This window comes from Nomascus leucogenys, chromosome 19 (genome assembly GCF_006542625.1).
Source record: "Nomascus leucogenys isolate Asia chromosome 19, Asia_NLE_v1, whole genome shotgun sequence".
NCBI classification, from domain to species: Eukaryota; Metazoa; Chordata; class Mammalia; order Primates; family Hylobatidae; genus Nomascus; species Nomascus leucogenys.
In genome coordinates, this window is record NC_044399.1 from 27,763,939 (window position 1) to 27,781,197 (window position 17,259).

The following is a 17,259-nucleotide window of genomic DNA, read 5'->3' on the forward strand; positions in this document are numbered from 1 at the left end:
GGCAATTTTGTCTTCGTGCAATCTTTTCTCCTGGGTTCCTGGGTCCTTCAATATGTAGCTTGAAAAAACAATCCAACTGCCTACTTCTTACCTCAGTATAACCCATGCTGGCTGCAGCAATGAGGGCCTGCTGGATGGCATGGCTCTTCTTAAATACTCCTTGCTGCTGACCGGCCATCGTCCAGTCACACTGAATCAAAAACTTGACAACCTCCAGATGACCTCGGAGTGCAGCATGAACCAAAGCACACTGCCCGTTCTTATCCAAATGATCCACCTAAGAGGAGAGGACAGGAGATCTGTGTGAACACACACTTGTGGCTGAGCTCGCAATCTAGTCACATCCGCCACTGCACAAGCCTAGACTACTAAGAATCATCCTTGCATCATCCTTGCCACTCCTGGAACCAATCTCTGAGCAAATTCAGGAGACTCTGCTCAGCTTAGATTATTACTGAGCTACAACTATGCTAAATGTAGAACTTCTTTTCCTCAGAAAAGGTCAGACTTTTGTTTTTGCATTCCAAGAAAAACAAAAACCAAAATTCTCAGTTTGAGCTTTGTCTTCCTGAGGTAAATTCTTCTTTGTCTCCTCAAATAGTTCTTTTTAGACCAAGATTTGAGAAACTGGTAGCTCTGCTGGCATAAAAAAAATTATCTTTGAAATCAAAGAAGGGAAGAAAAACTTTATGAAGCTACAATTTTTTGGCCTTCCAAAGAAGCAAAACATCTTACATCATGAATCATTTGACCACCCAACTTTGGCAAAGTCTGCTTCTCTCTTCCAGCAGGAGGGAAGACTCTCAAAGATCTGCCCCAAATGGCTAGAGGCACTTCTGGCTGATTGCATCAATAGCAGTCTTTATAATTTCAGTGTTGGTTACAAGTTTAGGCTGAAAGAAGACCCTGATCAAGATTGATTTACCAGAAGGGCCTTCGTTTCAACAGATGAGTAGCCTTTCATTAGATGAGTAGCCTTTTCTGGTAGGTAGGTGGTACTTGTCCTGTGGTAGTTAGATCAGTTGAAAATATAAGTTCTGTTTCTGGCTTTCCTACTGACTTCAGTTCCACCCAGCCATCCACATAGTGAATATTTACTGAATACAGAGTATGTGGCAAAGTACCACTTAGGTGAATAAGACAGTAATATATAGGTTCTGCTCTCAAGTACTCTCCAACAAGGTAGGGGAGATGTGACCAATGTGACAAGAGCCTGTCCAACAAAGGAGTATACAATAAATTTAAAGGAAAGTAAAAGTGAAATAACATTTCAGAGGAAGGAAAGATTAATTTCTGGCTAGAATCAGGAACAGATTCAGACAGAAAGGTCTATCTTGACTGGCTGAGATGGAAAATGATTAATGTATTCTACTTTTTGTAAGAGTAGGGCACATGAAAGGGAAGTTTAAACTCTAAGGCTGAAAAGGTCCTCTGGGACAGAGCATGGATATTTCTGAATGCCAGGCTAAGTGGTCTGAATTGTAACCAATAGGCAGTGAAGTCATTGAGTGTTTTCATGCTCAGAACTGTATTTTCAAAAAGTAAGCGAATGGATAAAAGAAACCATGGCTCCTTGGAGAAATGGTTGATTCCAGGACTGGGGTAAGAGATGAGACTAGAACATCTTGTGGTGTCAGAAAGTCAGAAAATGCTCAAAAATTAATAAAGGGAAGTTGAAAGGACACAGGAATCAGTTTGAAGGAGTTCCCAATGGCCAAATCTGGGGCAATGTGAACAATGAAAACGAATAATAATGGTAATGGATTTCAGGCTATGGAATAAAATATCCATGACTTCATAGTAATATCAATAAATACTTGAATAAATACATGGGGGAGAAGGGATCACTTTCCCTTTCAGTAACATTTCAATTAATAAATGTTGAGGGAATGATGGAAGTAGAAAATCACTGTCAGGCAAACATCAAAGCAATAATTATTGCAGTGGCTGGGCATGGTGGCTCATGCCTGTAATCCCAGCACTTTGGGAGGCCGAGGCGGGTGGATCACCTGAGGTCACGAGTTTGAGACCAGCCTGACCAACATGGTGAAACCCCATCTCTACTAAAAAATACAAAAATTAGCTGGGTGTGGTGGTGGGTGCCTGTAATGCCAGCTACTCCGGAGGGTGAGGCAGGAGAATCACTTGAACCTGGGAGGCGGAGATTGCAGTGAGCTGAGATCATGCCATTGCACTCCAGCCTGGGCAACAAGAGTGAAACTCCTCTCAAAAAAAAAAAAATAATAATAATTACTGCAGCAAGAATCACTGATGGATCCTAATATTAGTGAATAAAAGTATGACAAGAACCAGGATGTCTATCTTTCTAGTCTCAAAAGCATAACCCTAAAAGATATTTCTTAATTACAAAAGGAAAAACAGTAACTTCAGAGCTGAGAAACCTGGAAGACACTATCTCAGATGCCTGTTGGGGGTCAATGTCCTCTTAACTCTGGAGTAGGGGTTAAGCTAGAGAGATAAAATGCTCAGAAGAATCCAGCGAAGAAAAAGACTTCTGAAATAATGAAGATTATTCCGTATCGGAGGCCTTTTTGGACAGGTATTGTGTGGTGGCCTTGGTACGTACTTTCTCGGACAATGTTGTGTCATCACTGATATATGATCAGTGTGTTGGTTAGCAGGTCTAGGGTAGCCAAGTGACTGAAGTTAACACCACCTGTAATAAGACCTATCAACAGCAGGGACTTCTAGTGCTGCATTTTTATAAGGGTACAGCATTGCTTACGTGGTATTCTTGCCAAAAATATATACACTCAATCTCACAGTGAGAAAAATTAGATAAACTAAAATTGAAAAACATTCTACAGAACAACTGGCTGGTATTCTTCAAAACTGTTAAGCTCATAAAAGATGAACAAAGACTGAGAAACTCTCACAGGTTGGAGGAGCCTAAGGAGGCACAACACTAAATGTAATGTGGGATCCCGACCTGGATTCTCTAATGCAAAAAAGATTATCAGTGGGACAGTTGGACAAACTTCAGTAAGGTCTGTAGATTAGTTAATAGTATTATCACCAAATTACTTTCCTGGTTTTGATAATGAGACTACAATTACTTAGGCTGTTAACATTAGGAGAAGCTGAATGGAGGATATACAGAAACTCTATGCATTTTTTTTGCCTACAAGAGAATTATTTTATTTGCTTTTATTATTTTAAATTGACACATAATAATTGTACATATTTATGGGGTACAGTGTGATATTTTGATACATGTATGCAATGTGTAATGATCAAATTAGGGCAATTAGCATACACATCACCTCAAACGTGTATCATTTCTTTGTGTTGGGTCTCCGCACTATTTTCGCAATATCTTTGAAAGTCTAAAATTACTTCAAAATAAAAGTTCTACAAAAGCTAAGGGGACGGTGTGTAATAGTTGAGATGAGAATCTGAAAAAGGGGTTTGTTACACAAGAAGACTCCAAGAATAATTCAGGAGGATAGTGGCAGTTGGGGTGGACACCAAGGAGTAGCTTCTCAAGCTCTTTTGAGGATAACATTGAAAAGTACTGGCCACTAAATGAATTAGGAAGGGCAAAGGAGGGGAAGATGTCAATGACTCCCTAGTTCTGAGAAAAACGGAGGCTACATTAGCAGACTTTGAAAATCCAGAAAGAGGAGGGTAAAGATGAGTGATTTTAGAAAGCTGGATCTGAGGAACTAACTAGTCAGGGATCTGAACATGCCTGCCAAGGAAGTAGTTACAAATGTGAAACTACAGCTCAAAAACATTTTCAGAAATTAGCAATTTGGGGTTAAGAGTCACCAAAATATAGGTAGGAGAACTAGAACCCAGTCAGGTTTGACGCCAAAGCCTATGACTTTAATGCTGAAGCCATGGCGAGTATGAGGACGGAAGGAAGACCAGAGGATCTTAGTGAACAGTTCTAGCAGAAGAAGAAGAGAGGGGCAGCCAGAGAAGTGGGAAATGACATTAAAAGTTTACTACTGGCCGAGCGCGGTGGCTCATGCCTGTAATCCCAGCACTTTGGGAGGCCAAGGTGGGTGGATCACCTGAGGTCAGGAGTTCAAGACCAGCCTGGCCAACATGGTGAAACCCCATCTCTACTAAAAATACAAAAATTAGCCAGGCGTCATGGTGTGTGCCTGTGATCCCAGCTACTTGGGAGGCAGAGGCTGCAGTGAGCCAAGAATGTGCCACTGCACTCCAGCCTAGGCATTTAGAGCCAGGCTCTGTCTAAAAAAGTTTATTATTGCTAATACTACGGAGGGGCTCACAGAGGTGAGGAATGAGACAAAGCTGCTTTATTTGGTGACTGGCAGTCATCAGTGACTTTTAAAGAGTAGCTTGGTAGAATGTAGGGAGGTTGGGTTATTTTCTTTTTTACAGATACTATTTATTAGGCACTATATAAGATTAAAAAGGACTTTAACACCTCTTTTAAAAAAAGGCTTTATCTCTTTCAATGCTTACACTGACTCTTTTAACACCCTTTTTATAGATGAAAAGTGCGATTGAGAGAGGTTAAGTGACTTGTTCAAGTCCTCGTATAAACTAAGTATGGACACAGGATTTGACCCAGTTGTGTTTGATCCTAAAGCTTATCATTTTAATGAGTTGCCTCCTCTCTCATTCATGGAAGCCAGAATGCAAGTGGTTAAGGAGTAATAAGGAGGTGAATGTAGCCAGTATAGAGGACTCTTAGGACAGGTTTGGTGGAGGTGAAAGGGAAGAGATGGGATGTTGCCTCTGGTTAGCAAGGGAGAGGAACATTTCTTTTTTAGGTTAGGTAGGTTCTACATTCATAGGCTTGTAGAAACTGAGAAAAAAGGTAGTGTGAATTTAGAAAAGAATGAAATAACGTGAGAGAATGAGCAACACCATGGGTTAAGAGTGCAGAGGTGGAGACAATTGCTCTGTAAAGGAAGGTAAGTACTTCCTTCTCTAAGGCAAAGTAGAGGTGAGCATAGGTAAGAACTGATAAGAGTTTTGAGATACAGGCACCTTGAGATGAGCTTGATCACAGTGATGAAGGGCAGAAGAGGCATGATAGGATCTTGAAAGAAGTATATATGAGTTACGTTTCTGCTCTGGGGAAAACAATGAAAGATGAAGAAAAGGATGGCTTGGCAGTGTAAGGGCTGAGCAGCAGGAAAGACCCAGCTAAGATCAGAATATGAAGTGACAGCAATAGTAAGAAGGGCTGGGTGCCGTGGCTCACACTTGTAATCCTAGCACTTTGGGAGGCCACAGTGGGAGGATCTCTTGATCCAAGGAGTTTTAGCAAACCTCCGAGCAATATAGCAAGACCCTGCCTCTACAAAACAGGAAAAAAATAAAGCTGAGTGTGGTGGCACGTACCTATACTCCTGGCTACTGGGGAGGCTGAAGACTGCAGTGAGCTACAATCATGCCACTGCACTCTGGCCTAGGCAACAGAGCAAGACTTTGTCTCTAAAAAGAAAACAAAACTAGTAATGAGGCCCAGTTATCATTGTTTCTAGAGGTGTCCATTCAAATGAATGGGATGTCACAGGTGGACAATCACTGTGCTACAGTAAACTTCTAAGGCTCTGAGATGTCACTGAGAGGCCTATGTCTCACTTCCCAAAGGAGTGGAGGAGTCCCACTTTCTCCCCTGGTACTAGCACTGGACACCGCAGAATGAAGTCATACTATGACTTGTATTTCACTATGAAACCACTAAAGTCCTCAGTTTGTTTTCAGGACTGAAACAAAATACTATCAGGCCAACTTTTTTTTCCCAGAGGCCTACATTTGTGAGACCAGCATTTTTCTTTTCACCAATATTGTGAAATTGAGTTTTTATACATAAAGCAAACATATTTTGGAAATGTTTTCAGAGAACTGATCAGTACTAACAGAAGCACTTTGAGGTGCCCTTGGTCAGTCGGAGTATAAATAGGGAGAATCATCTTCTCCCTGTATCTCTAGAGTGGTGGTCTTCAAGGACAGGATGAGGGGTCTGGTCCTGTTCTCATCTCCAGGGCTAAATTTTCTTCTCTACACATGAAAGGCTTAGAGCCTGAAGGTGTCATCTGGTCCAGACCTGCCACTGCAGTCTCCTTGCTCCCTCACTTCTCCTTCCTGTCTTTGTTAAAAAGAGGCTTCTTCTGAGCTCAATAGATCATTTCTGGGTTGTTAGGTAGAAACTTTTTGTGGTTACTGATAAATGCAGTTTCCCAAGCACCTCTCAAAGGGTTTAGAACTGTGTGCTCCTGCAGCATGGATGGCAGTAGCCCTGCACATATGCAGAACCAGCACTCTCTCTGATCTGCTCTCCATCACGGTTTGATATACTCTACCCAGACTCATGAGGTAACATTGGAGATAAGAAAGAGTATGTATCGAAAAGAAAGAAAAAGGGAAGAAAAGCAGCAGAGCTGGGCAGACAGTACCTTGGCCCGTTTCTTGCACAGCAGCACTACAATGCTCAGGTACCCTGCTGCTGCAGCATATCCCAGGGGAGTCAGGCCACTTTCAGAAGAGGCATCCACGTTGGCCCCGAACTCCAGGAGCAGGGCTACCATTTCTGTGTAACCAAGATGGGACTGAACACATAGAATTGGAGCATTATTTAAAACCTCTGTCCGGTAATTAATATTGGCACCTCCCAAAATCAGCAGTCGGCTGACCTAGAAATAAATAAACAGAACTAATAATTAGATGAACAGGAGTCACATCCTTTTAGTCATCTTTTATTAAACCATCTAACATTCTACAACAGAGTCTAGTAGCATTTAGTAATTGCTTTATTTTATAATCTCATTTGCTCCTTTTTCTCTTCCTTTGGTAGATAATGTAAATATCTCCTTTACATAAATGGCGTAGTAGCTAGAGCAATTGCCTCCCATACTGTAGTGCTGAACATAGTCTCTACGATGTGAGCTCTTGGTCAGAAAAGCTCCTACCAAGACAAAGGCTACATGAGATCAATTTACTCTTTGGAGCCAGCAGGACCTGATCCCATATGTCAGAGTCAGCTTATAGAAGGTAAGAGGACAATGGAGCTAGTCTCTAATTTATAGAATAAAATTTAACAATTTAAAATAAATTATCAATAAAAGGCTAATAAGAGGCAAGTCAAAGATCAAATAAATAGCTACTTAATGTCCTTCTAGTTTTATTTTTTCATAGTAATTCCTTATCATATTTATAATTTCTTTATAAATTTACCTTTATATTTGGAGTGTAGAGATTTCGTAAAGACGCCAGTGCCATGGAAAGACCTTCTGTGCTATAGGAGATCCAGAGACCTTGGAGAATGGAGGATGATACACCAACTTTTTTACTCAAACCCTGAATAAGAAATACAGACAATTAAATTAGTAGCCCAACCAAAAAAAGTAGCATCAGTGGTGAATTAGTGGCCTCTTTGTTTTTAGTACTAATGCATGAGAGCAGAGTCTCACCCTAACAATGTTCATGCCAAGCAAAGCCTAGGTGGGGGTACAAAGACCAGTCCTGCAGGAACAAGCTAACTTAAACAGTCCCTATCTCTGCAGCCCTTAGCAACACATCTACTCAACACCTCTCTTTTCTGTTATATCTGGATATAATTTATTTTTCCATATCTTTTTTATTAGCCTTCTTCAATAAATCTCTTAAATTCAAGTTACTAAAGTACACACTGTGGCAGAAATAATGCAATGTGATCACTGATTTCCATTTCATTTTCTTCCTGAACGTTTGGAAAAACTCTATTTCCCAGCCTCCTTTACAGTTAGGTAGGCCATGTGACTGAATTCTGGTGAATAAAATTAGGCATAGGTAATATGTCATGTCCAAGCTTGGCTCCAAAACTTCCCGTGTATTTCTCTACACTTTCTATTGTTCCTTTTGATTACAGGCCAGATGTAGAACATCCAATGGAGAATTCTGAGGCCCAAGGTGATTTTAGAACTACTACATGGAAGGAGATCTGCACTGTACCACGATGTAAGGAGAACTAAATCTTTGTTAAAATCATTGAGATTTTGCAAGTTTGTCATAGTAGCTAGTGTTCTTCACCTTAACTAATATACCCTAAGATGATTACATATGCTTATTCTCAGGAGAAAAAACAGCAATACAGGCTTGATTGCCATCCACAACAAATTTTCTCCTAGTATCACTGGCACAGGTCCCACGACATGTACTGATGTTTGTCCTTTTCACATGGGCTTCTCCAGAAGGAAGTTAGAATAATTTGTTCTTCAGATCTCCTAATTGTTAGACACTCTCTGACAATCATCTTACTCTTCTGTCAATATCTGGATCAAATCAGTTAAAGAAGGAAATCCTGAGGGCAGGAAGATATTAACAATGAAATTTGGGTTGTAATAAGAGATATAGGGAGGTATTTCTTTTAAAAACTTAAGCTATTTCTGCTTTCTTTGTCCCTGAAATATAGAATGTTCTTGCCTAGAATACCTACATATATCCAAAATCAGCAAGGTGTGCTTATCCGGCATACTAGGGAAGGGGCAGCTACAAAGGAGGAATATGTCAGTTACTTATGAGTTATAAATTCATCTAACAAGACCTCTAGTCATGGTGGTCAAGGTCTTCCCATAGAAGGTTCAAGGTCTCTAAAGTGGGTTAGGAAAAAACTTCTTGTAGAGGGAATTCTCACACTAGAGGAAAGGCTGAAAGGTGAATAATGCTGTGGGAAGGCTAGACATATGAACGTTTTAAAGGCTTTTCCAACACAGGCACCTTTTTTTCTCCCTGTGGGGATATTCTGATGCAACCAAAAATTAAATCATTAAACTTTCCTATTAAAAATTTTATTTCCAGCCAGGTGCAGTGGTACATGTTTATAATCCCAGCACTTTGGGAGGTGGTGGTGGGAGGATTGCTTGGGCCCAGGAGCTTGAGACCAGGGAAATGCAGGGAGACTACATCTCTACGAAAAAATTAAAATATTAGCCAGGCATGCTGGTGCATGCCTGTGGTCCCAGCTACTTGGGAGGCTGAGATGGGAGTATCACTTGAGCCTGGGAAGTTGAGGCTGTGGTGAGCAGTGATCGTGCTACTGCACTCCAGCCTGGGCAACACCGTGAGGCTTTGTCTCAAAAAAAAACCCAAAAAACAACAACAACAAAAAAACAGAAGAAAAAAAGACTTCTACATGTCAGTTTTTAAAATTATAAAAATAATACAAATTTGTTATAAAAATCAAATAAAATAATATGGTATTAAAAATAAACCTCCCATCTCAATCCTAAGAGGTGACTCCTATTAACACATCAGTGTTCATTAAGACATTTTCTATATATATGCAAAATACATACACACAAGTGCATATAAACAATGTAAAATTTACTTTATTAAACATTTGTTTATCAAGGAAAATTTAAAACCTATTTACAAAGGTAGAGAAGAATAGTATAAGAAAGCTCTCATGTACCCACCACCTCACTTCAGTAATTTTCAACTCATGGCCAACCTTGTATTATTTACACTCCTGCTCATATCCTCTTCCCTTGATGGGATTATTTGGAAAAATCCCAGATATTTTATCAGTTAATATTTAATTATTTTAGTCAGTGTCTCTAAACAGATATGAACTCTTTAAAACATACCTAAAGCTAAGAAGGATTCTATAATATGAAATATTCCAACAGTGTTCAAATTCCCTTGATTAGCTCAAAAAAGGAACTAAAATTTTTTTGGTTTGAATTGGGATTCACATAAGGTCCATATACTGTTACTGGCTTTAAAACACTTTCATATTACTAGGTAGTTCTAGGCTTTGTTCTCCCTCACTATTATAACTTTAATAATCATCCATGTACATCTATCTTTATACACCTATGCATATATATCATAGAATATGCCTCAAGAAGTTGATATATTTATATTTTGCGACATTTTGACATGGCTTTATCAAAGTGGCTGTAAGTGTTTATACATTCTCAACAAAAAATCCACAGCTTGATAAAACGAGGAAGGATGGTGCTAATTATTTCTACGCATCCTCTCATTCCATTCTATCCTAAGAGCATGAGCCAAAAGGCTGGGTCAAATCCTAGCAGAGTAGACCTTTGAGTGCCCAGAAACACAATCCCATGCTGGGAGGCCGAAACTGAATCCAGTTTTAACCCCTCACACCACAAGATTATTTCCCTTTTCATCCTCTTTGATTATTTAAAAATGGCTACCTAATTTCTACATGGTCCATATTCTCTCTGGCCTTGAGGAGGCTGGGCTCTGTTCTGAATCTGTCTACTGTAGTACCCATGTAGGCACCCAGAGCTGGGTAAACAGAAAACAGTAGGAAAGGTGGGTAAGGGCAGCTTCTGATTGCTCATTATTACTCAGAAGCTCTTTTAATTTGTGCGAGTAACAGGGACATCAATCACAAATTCTCATTTGGCCGTGCAGTTTACATGCAAACAAAACTGAAGCAAACACATCACTAAGTAGTTCTGATTGTTATTTTGACACGTGAAATAGAATAGTTCCAGATCTTTGAGGAAGAATTCTAAATGTTACTCAGGGTTGGAGTCCAGACAAGTTAGGTTCTTGAGCGCACCTCCATTGTAGATCCTGGAAGACCAGGAAACTTAGCTGTGACTCCCCATTTGGGCCTCAGTCTCCTAATTTATAATATGTGTGGGCCTCAAGACCTTTTGAGGAACGATAAATTATATTAACGAATTCAGAGAGAAAAATCAGCATTAAGAAATATCCATAGTCTAACAGAGGAAACTTTTAGCAATGGAAGACATGTCTTACTTATGATGGTTGAAGGAAAAAAAAGGTACGAAATCTGACATTTATTCAGATCTACAATGTGTCAGGTTCTGTGCTAGGGCCTTTCCAGATTTAGCTTCTCTAATGTAATCTAATCTTCACAACAGCCCTAGGAGGTAGAATTTATCACTATTTTTATTTAGGAGGAAACAATCTAGAGAAGATTGAGTAATTTGCTCAAAGACACACAACTACTGGAGCTAGAATTAGAGGCCAAATCTGTTTTTACTCTAAAGTTCATGTTCCTTCCATTATACCAACTAAAAAAAGGAAAAGTAATTGGCACCTGATTCAGGACCTCACTTCTGATCTTAGCTGAAAAAGTAGCAACTATAATAGACGAAAACAGACAAAACAGCTGATTGCTGCTTTCTCCCTTTACCTTTAATTCAAAACCATTTTCCATCCTTGGCCCTCTTCCCCAAAATTGTCCTTTTTAATCCCAGACAATTTCTTCTACTCCTAAGACATTACACTTATGAATCCAACTAAGCATTATATGCTTTTCTCCCAACTATTAAATTTAAAGTAAAATTGTGTCTAAGACCTGTAACAGTTACCTTTCTGTTGACATATGTATGCTAACTTTAGGATAAGTGTTATCTCTGGGGAGGGAGGAGAATGGGGTAAGGGAAAGATATGAAAGATATGCGGTAAGGGAAAGAAGAGAAAGGGGCTTCTACTATAATTGTTACATATATAACATTTACATATATAACTATTAAATGTAGGTAAGAGTCACCTACATTTTGGTGACTCTTAACCCCAAATATATATATGTGTGTAGCCTTTAGAGATCCTAGCCCCTCTTCTGAGGAATATATATGTTAATGAATTAAATCCTCACAATCACCAAGGGCTAATATTATTCCCATTTTAAAGATTAGTAAGATTAGTGGTGGTAATCCCAGCACTTGGGAGGCCAAGGAAGGAGGATGGCTTGAGACTAGCAGTTCAAGACCAGCCTGGGCAACATGGTGAGACCCCCATCTCTACAAAAAATAAAAATAATTAGCCAGGTGTAGTGGTGTTTGCCTGCAGTCCTAGCTACTTGGGAGGCTGAGGTGGGAAGACTGCTTGAGCCCAGGAGTTCAAGGCTGCAGTAAGCTGTGACTGTGCCACTATACTCCAGCCTGGGTGAAGAGTAAGACCTTGTCTCCAAAAAAATAAAAAAATAAAGTTAAACAACTTGCTTAAAGTCATACAGTCAGGAATTAAGAGAGACAGGGTTTGAACTCAGTCTGCTTTTAGAGTCTGATCTCTTAATTACCATGCTTGCTATACTGCCATCTTTAAATTAATGATGTGGAATAGTGATTTTTCAAACAGGAAAAGAAAAGAATAGTGGTTTCTCAACTAGCTGGGGTGCGCATTAGAATTACCTGGGAAGCTTTTCAAAAATACTACTGATCAGTCACTGCTGGTGGGAATGCAAAATGGCACAGCCACTTTGGAAACTAGTCTGGCAATGTCTTACAAGCTAAATAGTCTTACCATACAATCTGGTAATTGCACTACTAAGGCATTTACTCAAATGAGTTGAAAATTATGTTCACATAAAAACCTGCCTCTTAGTGTTTATAAAAGCTTTATTCATAATTGCCAAAATTGGAAGCAACCAAGATGTCCTTTAATAGATGAATGGCTAAATAAAATGTAGTAAATCCATATCATGAAATATTATTCAGCAATAAAAAGAAATAAACTATTAAGCCAAAAAAGACATGTAGGAACCTTAAATGCATATTGCTAAGTGAAAGGAGCCAGTCTGAACATTCTACATGTTGTGTGATTCCAACTATATGACATTCTGGGAAAGGCAAAACTATAGAAACAGTAAAAAGATCAGTGGTTGCCAGGGGTTGAGGAGGGTAAGAGGAGAGGAATGAACAGGTGGCGGATAAAGGAATTTTAGTGCAATGAAACTATGCTGTATGCTACTTAATGGTGGATACATGACATTACGCATTTGGCAAAATCTAGAGTTGTCCAACACACAGAGTGGACCCTAACATAAAGGATGGACTGCAGCTAATAATAATGTATCACTATTGGCTCCTGAATTATAACAAATGTACCACATCAGTACAAGATGTTAATAACGGGGAAAATTGTGGTTGGGGGAGTAAGTATGTGGAAACTCTGTACTTTCTGTTCAATTTTTATATAAGCCTAAAGTTGGTCTAAGAAATAAAGTCTATTTTAAAAATGAAGCCTAGGTTCTACTCCAGAACAATGACTCATAATCTCTGGGAGTAAGGCTCAGGAATGTGTGTGTATTTTTAAAAAAACTCTGCAAGAGAATCTAATGTATAGCTAGAGTTGAAAATCACTGACCTACATCTATAGAGAAATCTCAAAGACACGATGTTGAGTGAAAAACAGAAAAAAGTCATAGAATCTCATAGTATTAAAAAACCCAAAATAGTTGTATATATTTTTTATGAATAGGAACCTACATTGGAAAAGTGTAAAATATAGATGAGAAGAACATGTTAGGGGTGTTAGCATGTGCTAAATCCTAACACATTTAGAATAGGAGTTATCTCTAGGGGAGACAGAGAAATGGGGTTAGAGAGAAATACAAAAGCGTTATCTATTATATTTGTTACATTCGTTTCTTAAAAATAAAAATATTTGAAGCAAACATGGAAAAATGTTAACATTTGTTAACTCTGGTAGATAATATTTGATTAGATTCAATTATCTGTACTTTCCTATATTTCATAATGCAATTAAAGAGGAATAGGAACATCTTTTCTCCTAAAACAAGAAAAAAAGAGGTAAGAATTGATAATGATATAGATTGATTTGCTGGTGAGGGGAGGAAAATAGTTAAAGGAAGTCACACTTGGTAGCTTTGATCTTTTTCAGTGACTCACAAGTTAGGCTGTTTGTTTCATTAGTTGGCTTTATTAAGAGCTAGAGGAAAAAGAAATGGGAAAAGAAGCTGAGTAAGAATGGACCTTGGTAAATGAATGTCAACTAAATGGTCCAGTAAATGGACCACAAAGCAACACTGAGAACCGCACTGAGGCTGGAGTAGATACATAAGAAATACGCCTGAAATACATAGCTTTGGATTTGGAATATTAGCTTTACTTGTACTATGGACTTTTGATTTCTTCTGGTTAGTGGAGTTGACCCTTTGTTCCTGTGAAGTACGGCAGAAAAGAGCTTCAGTTTGGTTCAATTCAACAAAGATGACAGGCAGAGAAGTGTGATCCCATTACCCACCAGGATGTAGCCAAAAATAACGCATAATTAAATTCTAAGCTCATGGTTTCTTAAAGAGACTTTTATGTTTGAATAGCTTGAAAAAGTGCCTCTTCAGTATCTGTAACTATTGTTCAGGCAAGGGATCTTTTTGTTGGCAATAAATGGTAATGGAGTCCCTTCCTTGGAATCTAAATTTACAAAACTGTTTACCAGCCAGTGATAAGGTTGCTCAAGATTTTTGAATACTTAAGAAAACAGGGAAAGCATGAAGAAATGAGCAATCTCATCTTAGGGATCTTTAGCTGTGGCTCAGGTATCTTAAGATCATGGCAAAAACTAACCTTGGGGGCTTATCCAATGAGCTTCTTTAAAGTGAGTTATTTACAAACATCACCTTTATGAAGAAAAACCCAGAGAAATGTAAAATTAATTGGAAAAAAGTACCCATTGGATTGTGTGTCACTGCTGAATAGAAGTTTCAAGTGGAACTATTTCTAACCGTAAAGTCTATATTTGTCTTTGACCCACAGCTGGTGCAGATTGAGAATTCTAGCAGTTTGGGAGAAGTTAAAGCCTCTCAACAGGGAACACTCTGCATTTAAAGGATCCTGTAAACTGCAGCACCAGGAAAACTATAGTCCAAGTCTTCATTCTTCAGCTTGCAGTCACGTCATCACCATATGCTGTACACTAGAGTATTTATGGCTTGAATCACACATGGAGCCAGTCTTATCTCAGGCAACCATGCTGTCTGTATCAATTTAAGATAAAACTGTGCTAATGACAGGAGGGCATGTTTAAATGTACGTTTCCATGTACGGCATAAAATACTTGGTCAAATGAAGCTTGGTCAAATGAAGCTTCATGCTACTTCTCTGTGAATGTGGTATTTATTTTATGGGGCAGCAAAGGCAGGGATTAGCTTCATCTTCGCATCTGATTCTAGGCAGATGGTGATGCTAAAAGGTTAATACTTAAGTTATTGTCTTTCAGTTACTAGCTAACAGCAGGACAATGCTCTTAGAGTTTATGGAAATATTAGCTAGTTTTTAGTCTGCTTGAAACTGGAATGCCATACCTTGCCAGTTATTTTAGCTCCACTCTGCTCCTACTAAGTAAGGTCATTTTTGGTACAGTGATTTGTTAGACAAGTAAGATTCAAATAAAAGATTTGTCACTGTGGGTTTCACTTCTGTCCATCTGATGACCAGGCTGCTCTGGCTCTGTGCTTATACATTGGGAAGAATTTGCTAGGCTCTTGAAATTATCCTTAATGCCATCTTTCTCTCTGAAGACAATGGTTTCATTTTTTAACAATATCCTGTGGGGGAAGCCTGACCCAGAGAACTGTTTAAGATACTCATATTTCTCCATCCTGAGGCAGGAAAAGAATTCTGAAAAAGCTGTAGGGATTGGAACTCTCAGACTGTGGGATAGAAAAATTAGGACAGTAACTTCCTTCTCCACTTTTGTGGGTTAACCCAAAACTGTTATCTGAACTACAAATTCCTTGAGATTAGGGATTGTATCTTTTTTGTTTTTCTATCTCTAGTACTTAGTTTAATGCCTCAGTAAGTGATGAATAAACAAATGAATGCATACATGCACAAACAAATTATGTGTCCTCTTTTTGGTCCTCCATTTCAGCCTTTTGAAGGCTGAGAGAGAAGCTGATGTTATAGAGTTCTTAAAGGTTTTCAAACTAATGGGAGAAAAACTGGGATATAATTTGAAGAGAGATTTAGGGGAAGTAGTTCCAAGGAAGGTTAGTGTTGGTTTGAAAATCATAGCACCAGGAATGTTATTATTGTCACTAAAACAATTATTAAAAAATTAAAAGAGTAATTGCCCTCAGTGATTTTTTAGACATCATGAAAACCTGCAACTAATTGCTACAATATGACTGTCCTCAGGAGATGATAGGTCATGTATGGAGCACACATCTATAGGTGTATATGCACCTTGTCAATGATTATACATATAGATTTTCTGAAAAGCTTATCAGTTAGTTACACTGGGAGATGCACAATGTAGTTCTAAAGGCCTAGGGAGGAACAGGCCATACATGTTGGGAGATGAACCAAGTTTGCAGCAAAAGAACTTCAGAAGGCAGAGACTACACTGAAATAGTATCTTACATAAAGCATACGAAAGTCTGCTAGAGATGGGGGAAAAATGGTTCCAACTGCTTTAATTACCTTAAAAATGTGTGCTTTGAGGATGTGATGTCCCAGTTCAATAGTCTGCTGTCGGTTTAGTTTTCCCTCTTGGCGGGAAAACCAGAAGGCAAGTAACGTGTGACCACTCCTGCAAAAAAAGAGAAATTCATTTTAATTAATTAATTAATTAATTTATTAAGATGGAGTCTCACTCTGTTGCCCAGACTAGAGCGCAGTGGTGCAATCTCGGCTCACTGCAGCCTCCACCTCCTGGGTTCAAGTGATTCTCCTGCCTCAGCCTCCTGAGTAGCTAGGATTACAGGCGCCTGCCACCATGTCTGGCTAATTTTTCTATTTTAGTAGAGATGGGGTTTCGCCATGTTGGCCAGGCTGGTCTCGAACTCCTGACCTCAGGTGATCCACCTGCCTTGGCCTCCGAAGGTGTTGGAATTACAGGCATGAGCCGCTGCGTCCGGTCTGATTCATTTTAATAGAAATGTTAATGCCCCAATTCGGCTTTGGTTGGGGGACTCTTCAGGTCCGGTCATACCTCGAACAAAACTATATCGTTCAACTGGTTTTTTGGGGAAGGGCACCTGCTCCTGGGCAAAGAATGGGTATTGAAAGGTTCCTAGGCATTTCCTTATCCAAATCACATGTATAAATACCACAAAATGTCAGTTCTAGTTGGCTTACACCCATCCCACACACAGATGGCATTACAAGATTTTCATTTTTATTTTCTGTCTCTGTCAGCAACTCTCATTCCACCCATGCTTAAATGTCAGTGTTCCTCAGGATCTCATTCTTGGTCCTATTCTTTCCTCGCTCTAGATTAGCTCATCCATCCTCAAAGCCTTCACCACCACCTATATTCTGTATCTTTTTCTTTATTTAGACTTTTCTTCTCAGCCTTAGGCCAGTATATATCCAACTGTCTATTGTACTTCCCCATTTGGAGGTCTCAGTATCTCACACTCAACATGACCCAAACCGGACTTATAACCTCTTCCCCAAGTGAAGTCTTCTCCGATCAGCCTCTACCAAGCCCCTACCCTTTCCCTCCAGCTGAGGAGAATGGAGGGCTTTCTTTCTATGGCCACCAGTGTAGACTGTATATCCTCGAGCACAG

At 39.2% G+C, this 17,259-nt stretch overlaps 1 protein-coding gene across 6 annotated transcripts in view; it reads right to left on the reverse strand.

Annotated features, from left to right (window-relative positions):
* The window catches only part of TANC2 (tetratricopeptide repeat, ankyrin repeat and coiled-coil containing 2), a 484,030-nt gene that overhangs the window by 26,216 nt on the left and 440,555 nt on the right, over positions 1–17,259 (reverse strand). For all 6 annotated transcript variants that reach the window (XM_030800293.1, XM_012497692.2, XM_030800292.1 and 3 more), the window contains 4 exons: positions 16,167–16,275; positions 7,186–7,308; positions 6,408–6,644; positions 92–277 (listed from right to left, as the gene is read on the reverse strand). In XM_030800293.1, coding sequence (XP_030656153.1) covers positions 92–277; positions 6,408–6,644; positions 7,186–7,308; positions 16,167–16,275 — 655 coding nt within the window. The remainder of the gene's footprint in view (positions 1–91; positions 278–6,407; positions 6,645–7,185; positions 7,309–16,166; positions 16,276–17,259) is intronic.